Source organism: Salvelinus namaycush, unplaced genomic scaffold, assembly GCF_016432855.1.
Source record: "Salvelinus namaycush isolate Seneca unplaced genomic scaffold, SaNama_1.0 Scaffold95, whole genome shotgun sequence".
NCBI classification, from domain to species: Eukaryota; Metazoa; Chordata; class Actinopteri; order Salmoniformes; family Salmonidae; genus Salvelinus; species Salvelinus namaycush.
This window is the reverse complement of record NW_024061697.1, coordinates 62,711-80,980: the sequence shown is the minus strand read 5'-3', so window position 1 is coordinate 80,980 and position 18,270 is coordinate 62,711. Positions and strand designations below refer to the sequence as shown.

General features: G+C 45.6%; 1 protein-coding gene across 1 annotated transcript in view; it reads left to right on the top strand.

The window, feature by feature from the left end:
* The window catches only part of vgll4b (vestigial-like family member 4b), a 73,752-nt gene that overhangs the window by 17,776 nt on the left and 37,706 nt on the right, over positions 1 to 18,270 (top strand). The window contains exon 2 of the mRNA XM_038988101.1: positions 9,383 to 9,605. Within this exon, the coding sequence (XP_038844029.1) occupies positions 9,383 to 9,605 (223 nt within the window). The remainder of the gene's footprint in view (positions 1 to 9,382; positions 9,606 to 18,270) is intronic.

Below are 18,270 nucleotides of genomic sequence, written 5' to 3'. Positions count from 1 at the left end.
TGGCTCCGTCCGGTTGTTGTCATCTGCTGTGGCTCTGCTGGGTTGAACTGGCTTCACTTCCTGTCCCAGTTTAAAGTGTCTCAACTCTCTCTGAGCCAGCCCCTGCCCCTGCTAGCTGAGTTTAAAGTGTCTCAACTCTCTCTGAGCCAGCCCCTGCCCCTGCTAGCTGAGTTTAAAGTGTCTCAACTCTCTCTGAGCCAGCCCCAGCCCCTGCTAGCTGAGTTTAAAGTGTCTCAACTCTCTCTGAGCCAGCCCCAGCCCCTGCTAGCTGAGTTTAAAGTGTCTCAACTCTCTCTGAGCCAGCCCCAGCCCCTGCTAGCTGAGTTTAAAGTGTCTCAACTCTCTCTGAGCCAGCCCCAGCCCCTGCTAGCTGAGTTTAAAGTGTCTCAACTCTCACTTCCTGCCCCTGCTAGCTGAGTTTAAAGTGTCTCAACTCTCTCTGAGCCAGCCCCAGCCCCTGCTAGCTGAGTTTAAAGTGTCTCAACTCTCTCTGAGCCAGCCCCAGCCCCTGCTAGCTGAGTTTAAAGTGTCTCAACTCTCACTTCCTGCCCCTGCTAGCTGAGTTTAAAGTGTCTCAACTCTCTCTGAGCCAGCCCCAGCCTGCCTGCTAGCTGAGTTTAAAGTGTCTCAACTCTCTCTGAGCCAGCCCCAGCCCCTGCTAGCTGAGTTTAAAGTGTCTCAACTCTCTCTGAGCCAGCCCCAGCCTGCCTGCTAGCTGAGTTTAAAGTGTCTCAACTCTCTCTGAGCCAGCCCCAGCCCCTGCTAGCTGAGTTTAAAGTGTCTCAACTCTCTCTGAGCCAGCCCCAGCCCCTGCTAGCTGAGTTTAAAGTGTCTCAACTCTCTCTGAGCCAGCCCCAGCCCCTGCTAGCTGCCTGCTGGGGGAATGCTGACTGTCCCTTTTCCTGCTGAACAGGAGAAAAACTTGTGTGTGTGTGTGTGTGTGTGTGTGTGTGTGTGTGTGTGTGTGTGTGTGTGTGTGTGTGTGTGTGTGTGTGTGTGTGTGTGTGTGTGTGTGTGTGTGTGTGTGCATGCTCTGTGGAGAGGTGAGAACCCATCGAGCTATGGGCCTTTGTTGTCCCACTCCCAACGGCTGCCATTCTCTTTCTGTTGATATACGTGTGATTAGTTGAGGGCTTCGGTGGGTAGCGTACGTATAGCCTGCATTCTCCCAGATCTGTCTGTACTGTCATGCTGACTCTTTTTGGCACAGGGCTGGGTAAAACCGCACAAACAGGGCTGGGTAAAACCGCACAAACAGGACTGGTACCATGTAGCATTATTTTATGCTACACTAACAAAATAAAATCATGGAGATGGACGGCTTGGTTAGCATTAGCTGGAGATGACCGGCTTGGTTAGCGCTAGCTGGAGATGACCGGCTTGGTTAGCGTTAGCTGGAGATGACCGGCTTGGTTAGCGTTAGCTGGAGATGACCGGCTTGGTTAGCTGGAGATGACCAGCTTGGTTAGCGTTAGCTGGAGATGACCGTCTTGGTTAGCGTTAGCTGGAGATGACAGGCTTGGTTAGCGTTAGCTGGAGATGACAGGCTTGGTTAGCGTTAGCTGGAGATGACAGGCTTGGTTAGCGTTAGCTGGAGGTGACTGGCTTGGTTAGCGTTAGCTGGAGGTGACCGGCTTGGTTAGCGCTAGCTGGAGATGGGCGGCTTGGTTAGCGTTAGCTGGAGATGACCGGCTTGGTTAGCGTTAGCTGGAGATGACCGGCTTGGTTAGCTGGAGATGACCAGCTTGGTTAGCGTTAGCTGGAGATGACCGTCTTGGTTAGCGTTAGCTGGAGATGACAGGCTTGGTTAGCGTTAGCTGGAGATGACAGGCTTGGTTAGCGTTAGCTGGAGATGACAGGCTTGGTTAGCGTTAGCTGGAGGTGACCGGCTTGGTTAGCGTTAGCTGGAGGTGACCGGCTTGGTTAGCGTTAGCTGGAGATGACCGGCTTGGTTAGCGCTAGCTAGCACAGGGGAACAAGAGGGCATTGTTTCGTGTTTGTTTTGACTCTTGTTTTATGTAACTGACTTTCATGCGTTTCTAAGTATTTATAAAAGGCATCCACATGCCAGGGACTCAGTTTAGGTTACAGAGAATGTAGGCCATAAATATAATTTAACCGAGACATAGGGTCAATGTTTAGTTTCTGCTAAGAGAGGGTTGGGGGGGGGTTTGAGGTTCTCCCCTCCCTGAGCCTCTGTAACTCCAGCCTTCCCGTCGTGTTTGAAGTCCGCCCGAGGGCTCTCTCTCCCTCTCATCATGTAGAACTTAATAAGAGTCTTTGAGTAGATCAAACACGCAGTGTTTCCCCTGACACAGATCTTTGTTTCATACCGCTCTGCTCTGTTCAGACGACAGCTTACCTTACTACTGTACAATAAAGGTTGACTGAGCTGTTGTTGGGCTTCACTTTGTTGTGTCATGCTCAAAGAGGAAAGGGCCTTCCCCGAATTGTTGCCACAAAGTTGGAAGCACAGAATCGTCTAGAATGTCATTGTATGCTGTAGCGTTAAGATTTCCCTTCACTGGAACTAAGGGGCCCGAACCATGAAAAACATTATTCAATTATTCTTCCTCCACCAAACTTTACAGTTGGAGCTTTGCATTTGGGCAGGTTGCATTCTCCTGGCATCCATCAAACCCAGATTCGTCTGTCGGACTGCCAGATGGTGAAGTGTGATTCATCACTCCAGAGAACACATTTCCACTGCTCCAGAGTCAAATGGCAGCGAGCTTTACACCACTCCAGCCGACGCTTGGCACCACTCCAGCCGACGCTTGGCATTGCGCATGGTGATCTTAGGCTTGAGCCGTTGTTGCTCCTAGACGTTTCCACTTCACAATAACAGCACTTACAGTTGATCGGGGCAGTTGACCGGGGCAGTTGACCTGGGCAGCTCTAGCAAGGCAGAAAATTGACCAAATGACTTGTTGGAAAGGTGGCATCCTATGACGGTGCCACGTTGAAAGTCACTGAGCTCTTCAGTAAGGCCATTCTACTGCCTATGTTTGTCTATGGAGATTGCATGGCTGTGCGCTCGATTTTATACACCCGTCACCAACAGGTGTGGATAAAATTTGAAGAGGTGTCCACATACTTTTGTTCATATATAGTTGTGTGTGTTATTTATATACAGTTTAGCTAAATACATTTAAACTCAGTTTTTTACAATTCCTGACATTTAATCCGAGTAAAAATTCCCTGTTTTAGGTCAGTTAGGTTCACCACTTTATTTTAAGAATGTGAAATGTCAGACTTATACTTGAGAATTATTTATTTCGGCTTTTATTTCTTTCATCGCAATCCCAGTGGGTCAGAAGTTTACATACACTCAATTAGTATTTGGTAGCATTGCCTTTTAAATTGTTTAACTTGGATCACATGTTTCGGGTAACCTTCCATAAGCTTCCCACAATAAGTTGGGTGAATTTTGGCCCATTCCTCCCGACAGAGCCGGTGCAACTGAGTCAGGTTTGTAGGCCTCCTTGTTCGCACATGCTTTTTCAGTTCTGCCCACAGATTTTCTATAGGATTGAGATCAGGGCTTTGTGATGGCGACTCAATACCTTGACTTTGTTGTCCTTGAGCCATTTTAACACAACTTTGGAAGTATGCTTAGGGTCATTGTCCATTTGGAAGACCCATTTGCGGCCAAGCTTTAACTTCCTGACTGATGTCTTGAGATGTTGCTTCAATATATCCAAATAATTTTCCATTCTCATGATGCTATCTATTTTGTGAAGTGCACCAGTCCCTCCTGCAGCAAAGCACCCCCACAACATGATGCTGCCCATGCTTCACGGTTGGGATGGTGTTCTTCGGCTTGCAAGCCTCCCCCTTTTTCCTCTAAACATAACGATGGTCATTATGGCCAGTCAGTTCTATTTTTGTTTCATCAGACCTGAGGACATTTCTCCAAAAAGTACCATCTTTGTCCCCATGTGCAGTTGTAAACCGTAGTCTGGCTTTTTTATGGCGGTTTTGGAGCAGCGGCTTCTTCCTTGCTGAGCGGCCTTTGAGGTTATGTCGATATAGGACTTGTTTTACTGTGGATATAGATACTTTTGTACCTGTTTCCTCCAGCATCTTCACAAGGTCCTTTGCTGTTGTTCTGGGATTAATTTGCACTTTTCGCACCAAATTACGTTCATCTCTAGGAGACAGAACGCGTCTCCTTCCTGAGCTGTATGACGGCTGCGTGGTCCCATGATGTTTATACTTGCGTACTATTGTTTGTACAGATGAACGTGGTACCTTCAGGCATTTGGAAATTGCTCCCAAGGATGAACCAGACTTGTGGAGGTCTACAACTTTTCTTCTGAGGTCTTGGCTGATTTCTTTTGATTTTCCCATGATGTCAAGCAAAGAGGCACTGAGTTTGAAGGTAGGCCTTGAAATACATCCACAGGTACACCTCCAATTGACTCAAATGATGTCAATTAGCCTATCAGAAGCTTCTAAAGCCATGACATCATTTCCTGGAATTTTCCAAGCGGTTTAAAGGCACAGTCAACTTAGTGTATGTAAACTTCTGACCCACTGGAATTGTGATACAGTGAATTATAAGTCAAATAATCTGTCTGTAAACAATTGTTGGAAAAATTACTTGTCATGCACAAAGTAGATGTCCTAACCGACTTGCCAAAACTATAGTTTGTTAACATGAAATGTGTGGAGTGGTTGAAAAACAAGTTTTAATGACTCCAACCTAGGTGTATGTTATCTTCCGACTTCAACTGTATATCACACACACAGATAGAGATACGGTATCCATGGATACACACACACTAGCGGTCAAAGTTTTAGAACACCTACTCATTCCAGGGTTTTTCTTTATTTTTTTTTACTAATTTCTTAATTGTAGAATAATAGTGAAGACATCAAAACTATGAAATAACACACATGGAATCATGTAGTAACCAAAAAAGTGTTAAACAAATCAACATTTATTTTATATTTGAGACTCTTCAAATAGCCACCCTTTGCCTTGATGACAGCTTTGCACACTCTTGGCATTTCGCTGTAAATAAGAATTTGTTCTTAACTGACTTGCCTAGTTAAATAAGGCCTGATTCACGCAGTCTCCTTTGAACAGTTGATGTTGAGATGTGTCTGTTACTTGAACTCTGTGAAGCATTTATTTGGGCTGCAATTTCTGAGGCTGGTAACTCTAATGAACTTATCCTCTGCAGCAGAGGTAACTCTGCCTCTTCCTTTCCTGTGGCGTTCCTCATGAGAGACAGTTTCATCACAGCGCTTGATAGTTTTTGCGACTGCACTTGAAGAAACTTTCAAAGTTCTTGAAATGTTCCGGATTGACTGACCTTCATGTCTTAAAGTAATGATGGACTGTTGTTTCTCTTTGCTTATTTGAGCTGTTCTTGCCATAATATGGACTTCGTCTTTTACCAAATACGGCTTTCCTCTGTATATCACCCCTACCTTGTCACAACACAACTGATTGGCTCAAACGCATTAAGAAGGAAATAAATTCCACAAATTAACTTTTAACAAGGTACACCAGTCAATTGTAATCCATTCCAGGTGATTACTTCATGCAGCTGGTTGAGAGAAAGCCAAGAGTGTGCAAAGCTGTCATCAAGGCTATTTGAAGTATCTCAAATAAATATATCAAATGTATTTTGATTTGTTTAACACTTTTGGTTACTACATGTGTTTTATTTCATAGTTTTGATGTCTTCACTATTATTTTACAATGTAGAAAATTGTAAAAATAAAGAAAAACCCTGGAATAAGTAGGTGTCCAAACTTTTGACTGGTACTGTATATATTACAGCCACTAACCTTTGCCCCCGCACATGTACCCTAAATATAGCTTTGTTTCTGTTATTTTATTTATTTATTATTATTATTATATATTATCTATAATTGTTATTTTTCAACAACAAAAAATTATTGTTCAGTTTATTTAGTATTGACTTTCTTAACACTTTTTTCTTAAAATAAGGCGTTGTTGGTTAAGGGCCTGTAAGTAAGCAGGCAGCCCTGTCTCCCAGGATGTGTGACGCCCCCAAGACCACAGCCAATCGCATGCAGACAACAACGCAGCTAGTCTTGTAAGCAGTTCACTGTAAGGTCTCCACCTTTTTTTGTATTCGGCCCATGTGACAAATAACATTTTGTTTTGATCAGTTGTCAGACCAGGTGACAGACCAGGTGTCAGACCAGGTGTCAGACCAGGTGACAGACCAGGTGTCAGACCAGGTGTCAGACCAGGTGTCAGACCAGGTGTCAGACCAGGTGTCAGACCAGGTGACAGACCAGGTAGAATGGCCGATATGATCTAAACCGTCTTGCTACATTTGGATCCGTTTGTAACATTTTGAATCGGATTGAACCGGTTTTCTGAGCCGTCGATTGGGTTCTGAGGACCGATTGCACTCTTATCTAGGCGTATTGGTGAATTGGGTTTGTGGAGTCCCGTTTCAGTGTACATTGTTTTACATGTCAATGTTACGTGGCAGGATAGTCAGGCTGTAGCTGACTTGTTGTTGGATGGCTCGTCGGGCTGTAGTTGACTTGTTGTTGGATGGCTCGTCGGGCTGTAGCTGACTTGTTGTTGGATGGCTCGTCGGGCTGTAGTTGACTTGTTGTTGGATGGCTCGTCGGGCTGTAGTTGACTTGTTGTTGGATGGCTCGTCGGGCTGTAGTTGACTTGTTGTTGGATGGCTCGTCGGGCTGTAGTTGACTTGTTGTTGGATGACTCGTCGGGCTGTAGTTGACTTGTTGTTGGATGGCTGGTCGGGCTGTAGCTGACTTGTTGTTGGATGGCTCGTCGGGCTGTAGTTGACTTGTTGTTGGATGGCTCGTCGGGCTGTAGTTGACTTGTTTTTGGATGGCTGGTCGGGCTGTAGCTGACTTGTTGTTGGATGGCTCGTCGGGCTGTAGTTGACTTGTTGTTGGATGGCTCGTCGGGCTGTAGTTGACTTGTTGTTGGATGGCTGGTCGGGCTGTAGCTGACTTGTTGTTGGATGGCTCGTCGGGCTGTAGTTGACTTGTTGTTGGATGACTCGTCGGGCTGTAGTTGACTTGTTGTTGGATGGCTCGTCGGGCTGTAGTTGACTCGCTGTGTTGTGAGTGGCTGTGCTGTGTTTAAATGTTTTTATTTATTTATTTCAACTTTATTTAACCAGGTAGGCCAGTTGAGAACAAGTTCTCATTTACAACTGCGACCTGGCCAAGATAAAGCAAATCAGTGCGACACAAACAACAACACAGAGTTACACATGGAAATAAACAAAACATACAGTCAATAATATAGTAGAAAAAGTCTATATACAATGTGAGCAAATGAGGTAAAGATTAGGGAGGTAAGGCAATAAATAGGCCACAGTGGCGAAATAATTACAATTTAGCAATTAACACTGGAATGGTAGATGTGCACAAGATGAATGTGCAGGTAAAGATACTGGGGAGGAAGATAAATAAATACAATATGGGGATGAGGTAGTTGGATGGGCTATTTACAGATGGGCTATGTACAGGTGCAGTGATCTGTGAGCTGCTCTGACAGCTGATGTTTAAAGTTAGTGAAGGAGATATGAGTCTCCAGCTTCAGTAATTTTTGCAATTCGTTCCAGTCATTGGCAGCAGAGCACTGGAAGGAAAGGCGGCCAAAGGAGGAGTTGGCTTTGGGGGTGACCAGTGAAATATACCTGCTGGAGCACGTGCTACGGGTGGGTGCTGCTGTTGTGTTGTGAGTGGCTTCGTTGTTGTGATTTTAGTGGCTGTGTTTTGTTATGAGTGTTTGGCTGGCTGGATAGTAAGGTTGTAGCTTGTAGGCTGTAGCTTGTAGGCTGTAGCTTGTAGGCTGTGCTGTTTGTGGCTGGTTAAAGTCAGGCCATCCCACTAAACTATTCTCTTAATTACCTCTTCTCTCGCTCGCTCTCTTTCTCAATCTTTCTCTTTTTCGCTGTCTCTTTCTCTCCCTCTTTCTCGCTCTCTCTCTCTCCTGCCAAAAACAATGATGTCACCTCCGTTGCCATGGAGCGCTCTCAGACGAGCAGAAACACGCCAGTCAGGAAAATGGGCCGCTTGTTTAGAAGGCTCCCTCTGCACATTCTAGACATTTCTAAATGCTCTTAGTTCATTCCATTTCAATACTCGTTGTTTCAATTGTTTCCCAATAAGAATGGACTGGATTGTTTCCCCCTAGTATTTCGTGTTTATTTTATTTCTGTGAACAATACTTTGCATTGAGTTGTATGACCCCTAGGCATAGATTGACAATGTGACTACTGTGAATTGGTTAGGTGAACAATGCTGTGCGTTGTTAACGGACAGGAGATGTGTGTGCGTTGTAATGATCTGATTTGAAATGTTTCACATGGCACGTAAACTCCGCTCAGTAAAATGCTTCTCAGAGTTGAGTGAGTGTAACACTGGGATAAACTCATCTAGTGGAAAGTCCCCGTGCGTACATGTTGCCAGTAGTACTTTTCCTGTCGTCGTCTCCCCCCCCCTCCCACACACACAAACACACTGAACTCTCTGCTATGCGTTTGCTATTTTCTGGGACCAAGAAGGAACAGCATACAACATGTATTTTAACATGTTTTCGTTATTCATTCCATTTCAAACCAGTTTTCCTGCAGACCTACCATTGCTAGGACATTCAACATTCAGCAAAGTGTTTTACAATGTTTACCGGACGTTTTGATGCTAAATAAGACAGTAAAACATTATCTGTGTGGTGAACACTTTTTAACACAGTAGTGAAGTACCATTCCTAGCTGCTCCACGGTACTGTAATCTAGCTGAATTATTCCACGGTACTGTAATCTAGCTGAATTATTCCACGGTACTGTAATCTAGCTGAATTATTCCACGGTACTGTAATCTAGCTGAATTATTCCACGGTACTGTAATCTAGCTGAATTATTCCACGGTACTGTAATCTAGTTGAATTATTCCACGTTACTGTAATCTAGCTGAATTATTCCACGTTACTGTAATCTAGCTGAATTATTCCACGGTACTGTAATCGAGCTGAATTATTCTCATTTATGTTTAACAACCATGTGGACGTGATCAGAAGAAAGTTAGAGAATAACTTTTTACTGTCCGTCCGCATCAGTCACTTGGTTCAACCATATTCCTGGAATCCCAAGTGAAATTAGGTTGAAATGGAAGAGGATTTCACAGTTTAAAACCCGGGAGGGTGTTTGTTTTTCTGAGTGGCCGTAGTGTTGTTGTAGAGGGGTTTTTCCTTGCTGTGATTGTGTAGATGTATTACCTACCTCGACATGTCTCTGGAGAAGGTCAGTCTTTCCTCAGGATGCTATGTTTTAATGTTGAAGATACACTTCCTCCCCATTTGAGAACAAGACTCCTACATGTTGTCTTCTCTCTCCCCATCCAGGCGAAGCAGCGCTGCGAGGTGACCCCAGGATGCACCAGTCCATGTCCCTGTCATCATCTGGCGGCACCAACCATAGTCACCGGACAGGTCCTCCTCCCATCAGCCCCGGCAAGAGGAAGCACAGTCTCAGCCACAGCACAGGACAGGACCAACAGGACAATGATGACCAAGACTGTGACAACCAACACGTGGCCAAGATGAGCCGGCTGTTTGCTGCACAGCTGTAAGGAAACACACACAAAGTGACAGATTTCTGCAGATGACGTTAGTTTTCTCCACATGCATTTCTAACATCTTATTGGAATGTTGCCTTCGGTGCAGGAATGTCAACGTTTCCAAAAGTATTCAACTTCATAGGGAAGTGTTTTGCAGATGTCCACTGTTGTCAGAGGGCCCACGTGAGGGCTGTGCCGCCAGCCATAAACAGTAGTTAGTTGTAAACATTAGTAATCCTGGATGCCTGAGAGAGATTGCTCTGCCGGGAGGTTGTCATGGCTCTATTCATTCCTCACGTACCATGGCTGGGCTGTGGAGCTGGCGGGGGCTGACCATGCCCTCCCTATGTTTCCGGGCTGCTTCTCAAATGGCACAACTAGGTCAAAAGGTAGTGCACTATATAGAATAATATATATAGGTTATATAGGGAATAGGGTGCCATGTGAGGATGCAGCCCTGGTGGTTGAGGCTGCTGCCCACATAACACATTTCTGCCTTCCTGCTTGTCGTCTCCTCCCCTCCCCTCGCTCCCCTGCTTGTCGTCTTCTCCCCTCCCCTCGCTCCCCTGCTTGTTGTCTTCTCCCCCCCCCCTGCTTGTCTTCTCCTCCCCTTCCCTGCTTATCCTCCCCTCCCCACCCCTGCTTGTCTTCTCCTCCCCTTCCCTGCTTCTCCTCCCCTCCCCTGCTTGTCGTCTTCTCTTCTCCTCCCCTCCCCTGCTTGTCGTCTTCTCCTCTCTTCTCCTCCCCTCCCCTGCTTGTCTTCTCCCCTTCCCTGCTTGTCTTCTCCTCTCCTCCCCTGCTTGTCGTCTTCTCCTCCCCTCCCCTGCTTGTCGTCTTCTCCTCCCCTTCCCTGCTTGTCTTCTCCTCTCCTCCCCTTCCCTGCTTGTCTTCTCCTCTCCTCCCCTTCCCTGCTTGTCTTCTCCTCTCCTCCCCTTCCCTGCTTGTCTTCTCCTCTCCTCCCCTTCCCTGCTTGTCTTCTCCTCTCCTCTCCTGCTTGTCGTCTTCTCCTCTCTTCTCCTCCCCTCCCCTGCTTGTCTTCTCCTCCCCTTCCCTGCTTGTCCTCTCCTCCCCTTCCCTGCTTGTCCTCTCCTCCCCTTCCCTGCTTGTCTTCTCCTCTCCTTCCCTGCTTGTCTTCTCCTCCCCTTCCCTGCTTGTCTTCTCCTCTCCTTCCCTGCTTGTCTTCTCCTCTCCTTCCCTGCTTGTCTTCTCCTCTCCTTCCCTGCTTGTCTTCTCCTCTCCTTCCCTGCTTGTCTTCTCCTCTCCTCCCCTTCCCTGCTTGTCTTCTCCTCTCTTCCCCTTCCCTGCTTGTCTTCTCCTCTCTTCCCCTTCCCTGCTTGTCTTCTCCTCTCCTCCCCTTCCCTGCTTGTCTTCTCCTCTCCTCCCCTTCCCTGCTTGTCTTCTCCTCTCCTCCCCTTCCCTGCTTGTCTTCTCCTCTCCTCCCCTTCCCTGCTTGTCTTCTCCTCTCCTCCCCTTCCCTGCTTGTCTTCTCCTCTCCTCCCCTTCCCTGCTTGTCTTCTCCTCTCCTCCCCTTCCCTGCTTGTCTTCTCCTCTCCTCTCCTTCCCTGCTTGTCTTCTCCTCTCCTCCCCTTCCCTGCTTGTCTTCTCCTCTCCTCCCCTTCCCTGCTTGTCTTCTCCTCTCCTCTCCTTCCCTGCTTGTCTTCTCCTCTCCTCCCCTTCCCTGCTTGTCTTCTCCTCCCCTTCCCTGCTTGTCTTCTCCTCTCCTCTCCTTCCCTGCCCTTCTTCTCCTCTCCTCCCCTCCTTTTAGTTAGGTAGTCATATTAGCTATCTATCTATGCTGGCTCCTTGATGAGGTGGTTATCGTACATCTGAACAAATGAATGTGTGACGTGTTGTACTTTTGGATGATTTCGTGATAACGACAAAACTTTTATGTAGTGAGAAGTCGTGATCTTAAAATAACAAAGGAATAGTTTTTTTTTTAACGTACCATGGTGTTAGACAGAGCAGAACCCCGTCGATGTGAACGGAGCCATGCTCTTCCTTCCGTTTCCTCTAGTCCAGGATCAGCATCTAGTGCTTGTTAACAACCTGGTAATCTTGGGCAGTATCCAGATTTTCTCATACCGGGATTTACGGTAATACCGGCAAAGCACACAAGGGGTTGCTAAAAACATAAGAAAAGCCCATTGAGCCTCTATCAGAATGTAACAACAAAATAAATTGCACAAACTAATAGCCAAATTACATAGACCCTCTTAATTAAATGCTAATGAGTGAACACAAACGAATTGCAATAACAGAGACTCGCCAATAGATAAAGAATGCTATTGATTCGCCAGCTCGCTTGACAAACAAACACGTGACTGGCTCAACTTTTCTACGGTTATCTTTATCATTTTAAATAATAAAAAAGTATCAACAAATACTAAAATGTATTGAAAAACTAAAAATAACGTTTTCACGGTATTGAAAAACCATTCCCGTGGCTTTTTCCAAATACCCCGGTATATGGCATACCGCCTACGACCTGGGAATGTGTTAATTAGGAGCCCTCCATAAGACAGACCAAACAATGACAGCACTTCGTCACCACAGACAGGTAGGCTGGGGGGCAGGCAGTCAGGCAGACAGACAGGTAGGCTGGGGGCAGACAGACAGGCTGGGGGGCAGGCAGGCAGGCAGACAGGTAGGCTGGGGGGCGGTCAGACAGACAGGTAGGCTGGGGGGCAGGCAGACAGACAGGTAGGCTGGGGGGCAGGCAGACAGGTAAGCTGGGGGGCGGTCAGACAGACAGACAGACAGGATCATATCAAAGTTGGTTAAACTAACATAACTCTAAGGCATCACTACAGACCCTGGTTCGATCCCGGGCTGCATCACAACCGGCCGTGATCGTGAGTCCCATAGGGCGGCCCACAATTGGCCCAGCGTCGTCCTGATTAGGGTTTGGCCGGTGTAGGCCGTCATTGTAAATAAGAATTTGTTCTTAACTGACTTACCTAGTTAAATAAAGGTTAGATTAAAAAATATATATATAATGTTTTTTTGGCACATGACAATTGTCCTTTTTTAACCTTGTGAGCGGTTTGTCTCAACAGAAGATAGTACTCTCTATACGTGATAGCAAGGGTTATCTATTATCTGATTTATTACAGCTTCCAGATTAGTAGTTTTAACGCCTCATTGGTGACAGACGGAGGGCAACGTCTAGGGATGTTGTATCATACGGCATAGCTTTGCAGTCGTAAACTAACTTGCCCTGCAATAAAAGTAGGTGCCGTTTTCCAGCACCAAGTCTGTAGTTCTTCAGATACCCAGGTTAATTCTGGGTAATGATGTCAAGGACTAACTAAATGTGTTTTATTTGTCACAACGGGACTAACTAAATGTGTTTTATTTGTCACAACAGGACTAACTAAATGTGTTTTATTTGTCACAACGGGACTAACTAAATGTGTTTTATTCATCACAACGGGACTAACTAAATGTGTTTTATTTGTCACAACAGGACTAACTAAATGTGTTTTATTCGTCACAACGGGACTAACTAAATGTGTTTTATTTGTCACAACGGGACTAACTAAATGTGTTTTATTCGTCACAACAGGACTAACTAAATGTGTTTTATTCGTCACAACGGGACTAACTAAATGTGTTTTATTCATCACAACGGGACTAACTAAATGTGTTTTATTTGTCACAACAGGACTAACTAAATGTGTTTTATTCGTCACAACGGGACTAACTAAATGTGTTTTATTCATCACAACGGGACTAACTAAATGTGTTTTATTTGTCACAACAGGACTAACTAAATGTGTTTTATTCGTCACAACGGGACTAACTAAATGTGTTTTATTCGTCACAACAGGACTAACTAAATGTGTTTTATTTGTCACAACGGGACTAACTAAATGTGTTTTATTCGTCACAACAGGACTAACTAAATGTGTTTTATTTGTCACAACAGGACTAACTAAATGTGTTTTATTTGTCACAACAGGACTAACTAAATGTGTTTTATTCGTCACAACGGGACTAACTAAATGTGTTTTATTCGTCACAACAGGACTAACTAAATGTGTTTTATTTGTCACAACGGGACTAACTAAATGTGTTTTATTCATCACAACGGGACTAACTAAATGTGTTTTATTTGTCACAACAGGACTAACTAAATGTGTTTTATTCGTCACAACGGGACTAACTAAATGTGTTTTATTCGTCACAACGGGACTAACTAAATGTGTTTTATTTGTCACAACAGGACTAACTAAATGTGTTTTATTCGTCACAACGGGACTAACTAAATGTGTTTTATTCGTCACAACGGGACTAACTAAATGTGTTTTATTTGTCACAACAGGACTAACTAAATGTGTTTTATTCGTCACAACGGGACTAACTAAATGTGTTTTATTCGTCACAACAGGACTAACTAAATGTGTTTTATTTGTCACAACAGGACTAACTAAATGTGTTTTATTCGTCACAACGGGACTAACTAAATGTTTTATTCGTCACAACGGGACTAACTAAATGTGTTTTATTTGTCACAACGGGACTAACTAAATGTGTTTTATTCGTCACAACAGGACTAACTAAATGTGTTTTATTCGTCACAACAGGACTAACTAAATGTGTTTTATTCGTCACAACGGGACTAACTAAATGTGTTTTATTTGTCACAACAGGACTAACTAAATGTGTTTTATTCGTCACAACGGGACTAACTAAATGTGTTTTATTCGTCACAACAGGACTAACTAAATGTGTTTTATTCGTCACAACAGGACTAACTAAATGTGTTTTATTCATTACAACAGGACTAACTAAATGTGTTTTATTCGTCACAACAGGACTAACTAAATGTGTTTTATTCATCACAACGGGACTAACTAAATGTGTTTTATTTGTCACAACAGGACTAACTAAATGTGTTTTATTCGTCACAACGGGACTAACTAAATGTGTTTTATTCGTCACAACGGGACTAACTAAATGTTTTATTCGTCACAACGGGACTAACTAAATGTGTTTTATTTGTCACAACGGGACTAACTAAATGTGTTTTATTCGTCACAACAGGACTAACTAAATGTGTTTTATTCGTCACAACAGGACTAACTAAATGTGTTTTATTCGTCACAACGGGACTAACTAAATGTGTTTTATTCGTCACAACGGGACTAACTAAATGTGTTTTATTCGTCACAACGGGACTAACTAAATGTGTTTTATTCGTCACAACGGGACTAACTAAATGTGTTTTATTCGTCACAACGGGACTAACTAAATGTGTTTTATTCGTCACAACGGGACTAACTAAATGTGTTTTATTCGTCACAACGGGACTAACTAAATGTGTTTTATTCGTCACAACAGGACTAACTAAATGCAAGACAACAGATTTAAGTGCCTTTTGAACAGGGTATTAGTAGTAGGTGTCAGGCACACTGGTATGAGTGTGTCAAGAACTGCAAACGCTGCTGGATTTTTTTCCACACTCAACAGTTTCCCGTGTTTATCAAGAATGGTCCACCACCCAAAGGACATCCAGCCAACTTGACACAACTGTGGGAAGCATTGGAGTCAACATGGGCCAGGATCCCTGTGGAACACTTTTGACAACCATGTAGAGTCTATGCCCCGACGAATTGAGGCTGTTGTGAGGGCAAAAGGGGGATCAACTCAATATTTGGAAGGTGTTCCTAATGTTTTGTACACTCAGTGTACAAGGGGTACCAGTGCTGAGTCAATGTCTAGGGGTACGAGGTAATTGAGGTAGATGTACATATAACTAGGAATAAACAGTAGCAGCAGCAGTGATGCGTCAAAGTTGGTGCAAAAGGGTCAATGCAGATAGTCCAGGTAGCTATTTGGTTAACTATTTAGCAGTCGTGTGGCTTGGATGTAGAAGCTGTTCAGGGTCCTGCTGGTTCCAGACTTGGCGCGTCGGTACCGCTTGCCGTGTGGTAGCAGAGAGAACAGTCTATGACTTGGGTGGCTGGAGTCTTTGACCATTTTTAGAGCCGTCCTCTGGTATAGAGGTCCTGGATGGCAGGGAGTACAGCCCCTGTGATGTACTGGGCCGTACACACTACCCTCTGTAGCGCGTACGCCAGTCAAATGCCAGACGGTTTGCCATACCAGGCGGTTTGCCATACCAGGCGGTTTGCCATACCAGGCGGTTTGCCATACCAGGCGGTTTGCCATACCAGACGGTTTGCCATACCAGGCGGTGTTGCAGCCAGTCCAGTGGCACCATTTACAGCATCTTTAGAACCATTTGAAAGTCTTTTCAGCCTCCTGAGGGTGAATAGGTGTTGTCGTGCCCTCTCCACGACTGTGTTGGTGTGTTTGGACCATGATAGATCCTTAGGGAGTTGGACATCGAAAGACACTACAGCCCCGTTGGTGCTCGTCCCTCCGTTTCCTGTAGTCCAGGATCAGCTCATTTGTCTTGCTAATATAGATTGAGAGGTTGTTGTCCTGACACCACTCATTATAGGTTGTGTCATTGTCGTCGGTGATCAGGCCTACCGCCGTCTTGTTTTGTTGGCAAACGTAATGATGGTGTTTGAGTGGTGCGTGGCCACACAGTCGTGGGTGAACAGGGCGCACAGGAGGGGAGTAAGCACACACTTCTGAGGGGCCCCACGTGTTGAGGGTCTGCGTGGCAGATGTGTTGCTACCTACCCTCACCACCTGGGGGCGGCCCGTCAGGAAGTCCAGGATACAGTTACAGAGGGAGGTGTTCAGTCCCAGGGTCCTTAGCTCAGCTCCCACTAAGTGGGAAAGGGTAGTGTGGAGTGCAATAGAGAATGGATCTTTTGTGGAGGTATGCAAATTGGGTCCAGGGTGTCTGGGATGATGGTGTTGATGTGAGCCATGACCAACCTTTCAAAGCACTTTCGTGGCTACAGACGTGAATGCTAGACGAGTTACCTTGGTGTTCTTGGGCACAGGGACTATGGTGGTCTGCTTGAAACATGTAGGTATTACAGACTGAGTCAGGGACAGGTTGCAAATGTCAGTAAAGAGACTTGCCATCTGATCAGTGCTCTTAGTTTGCGTCCTGGTAGTCTATCTGGCCCCACGGTCTTGTTAATGTTAACATGTTTAAAGGTCTTACTCACATTAGCTACAGAGAGCGAGATCACAGTCGTCCAGAACAGCCGGTGCTCTCACGCTTGGTTCAGTGTTGATTGCCTCAAAGCGAGCATAGAATGCATTTAGCTCGTCTGCTGGGCTTGCGTCACTGGACAGCTCGCAGCTGGGTTTCCCAATGTAATCCGTGATAGTTTGCAGGTCCTGCCACATCTGATGAGCGTCAGAGCTGGTATGGTAGGATTTGATCTTAGTCCTGTATTGATGCTTTGCCTGTTTGATGGCATAGCAGGATTGTTTTTATAAGCGTCCTGGTTAGTGTCCCGTCCTTGGAAGCGGCAGCTATAGCCTTTAGCTCAGTGCGGATGTTGCCTGTAATCCATGGCTTCTGGTTGGGAAATGTACGTACGGTCACTGTGGGGACGACACAGTCGATGCACGTATTAATGAAACTGGTGACTGATGTGGTAAACTACTCAATACCATCGGATAAGTCCCGGAACACATTCCATAGTCTGTGCTAGCAAAACAGTCCTGTAGCTTAGCTTCATTGTACCACATCTGTATTGAGATCGTCACTGATACTTCCTGTTTTGAATTTTAGCTTGTAAGCAGGAATCAGGAGCATAGTCAGATTTGCCAAATGGAGGGTGAGAGAGAGCTTTGTAATGTGTCTCTGTATGTGTGTGGAGTAAAGGTGTGAATGAAACAATGGTGACAGACAGAGGGCAACGTCTAGGGATGTTGTATCATGTGTGCCTGTGTGTGTTGCCGTGGCAATACCCTGCAGCTTTGTGTGTGTGTGTGTGTCTGTTAGCTGCAACCTGACCCTTCATTCTGGTGCTGGGCTGCACCTAGTTCTCTCTCTGGTTTCTATTATGGTGTTAGTCAGTCAGGGCAGACCTGGGCCCTCGGGCTTAGGGGTGAGGGACACAGGAAAACAAGCAACCTTTGTCACAAGACCCTGTAACGTGGAAACGAGGGTAATATTTCCCTCCCTGGTCAGTTCAGCAGCAAAACCATGAAAATGTAGACTTGTTGAATTGTAAGACAAACTGCTCTGTGTCGTTGACTGGAGTTCAGACGACAGGCAGCGGGGACCATTTTCTCTTTCTCAAAACAAAGAGCCCTTATCCTGTCAGTCAGACGGCTGTGGGCTGGAAGCCTGCTACTGCCCGTCTCGCTCCCTCTGTCGTGTTCCCTGCTGCAGTTACTCTCCTGTTAGCTGTCCCTGTCTGTCTGCATGAGCTCCATGACTACAGCTTTAGCGCCACGACTACAGCGCCACGACTACAGCGCCACGACTACAGCGCTACGACTACAGCTTTAGCGCCACGACTACAGTGCCACGACTACAGCTTTAGCGCCACGACTACAGCGCCACGACTACAGCTTTAGCTCTACGACTACAGCCCCACGACTACAGCTTTAGCCCCACGACTACAGCTCCACGACTACAGCTTTAGCCCCACGACTACAGCTTTAGCCCCACGACTACAGCTCCACGACTACAGCTTTAGCCCCACGACTACAGCGCCACGACTACAGCTTTAGCCCCACGACTACAGCTTTAGCCCCACGACTACAGCTTTAGCGCCACGA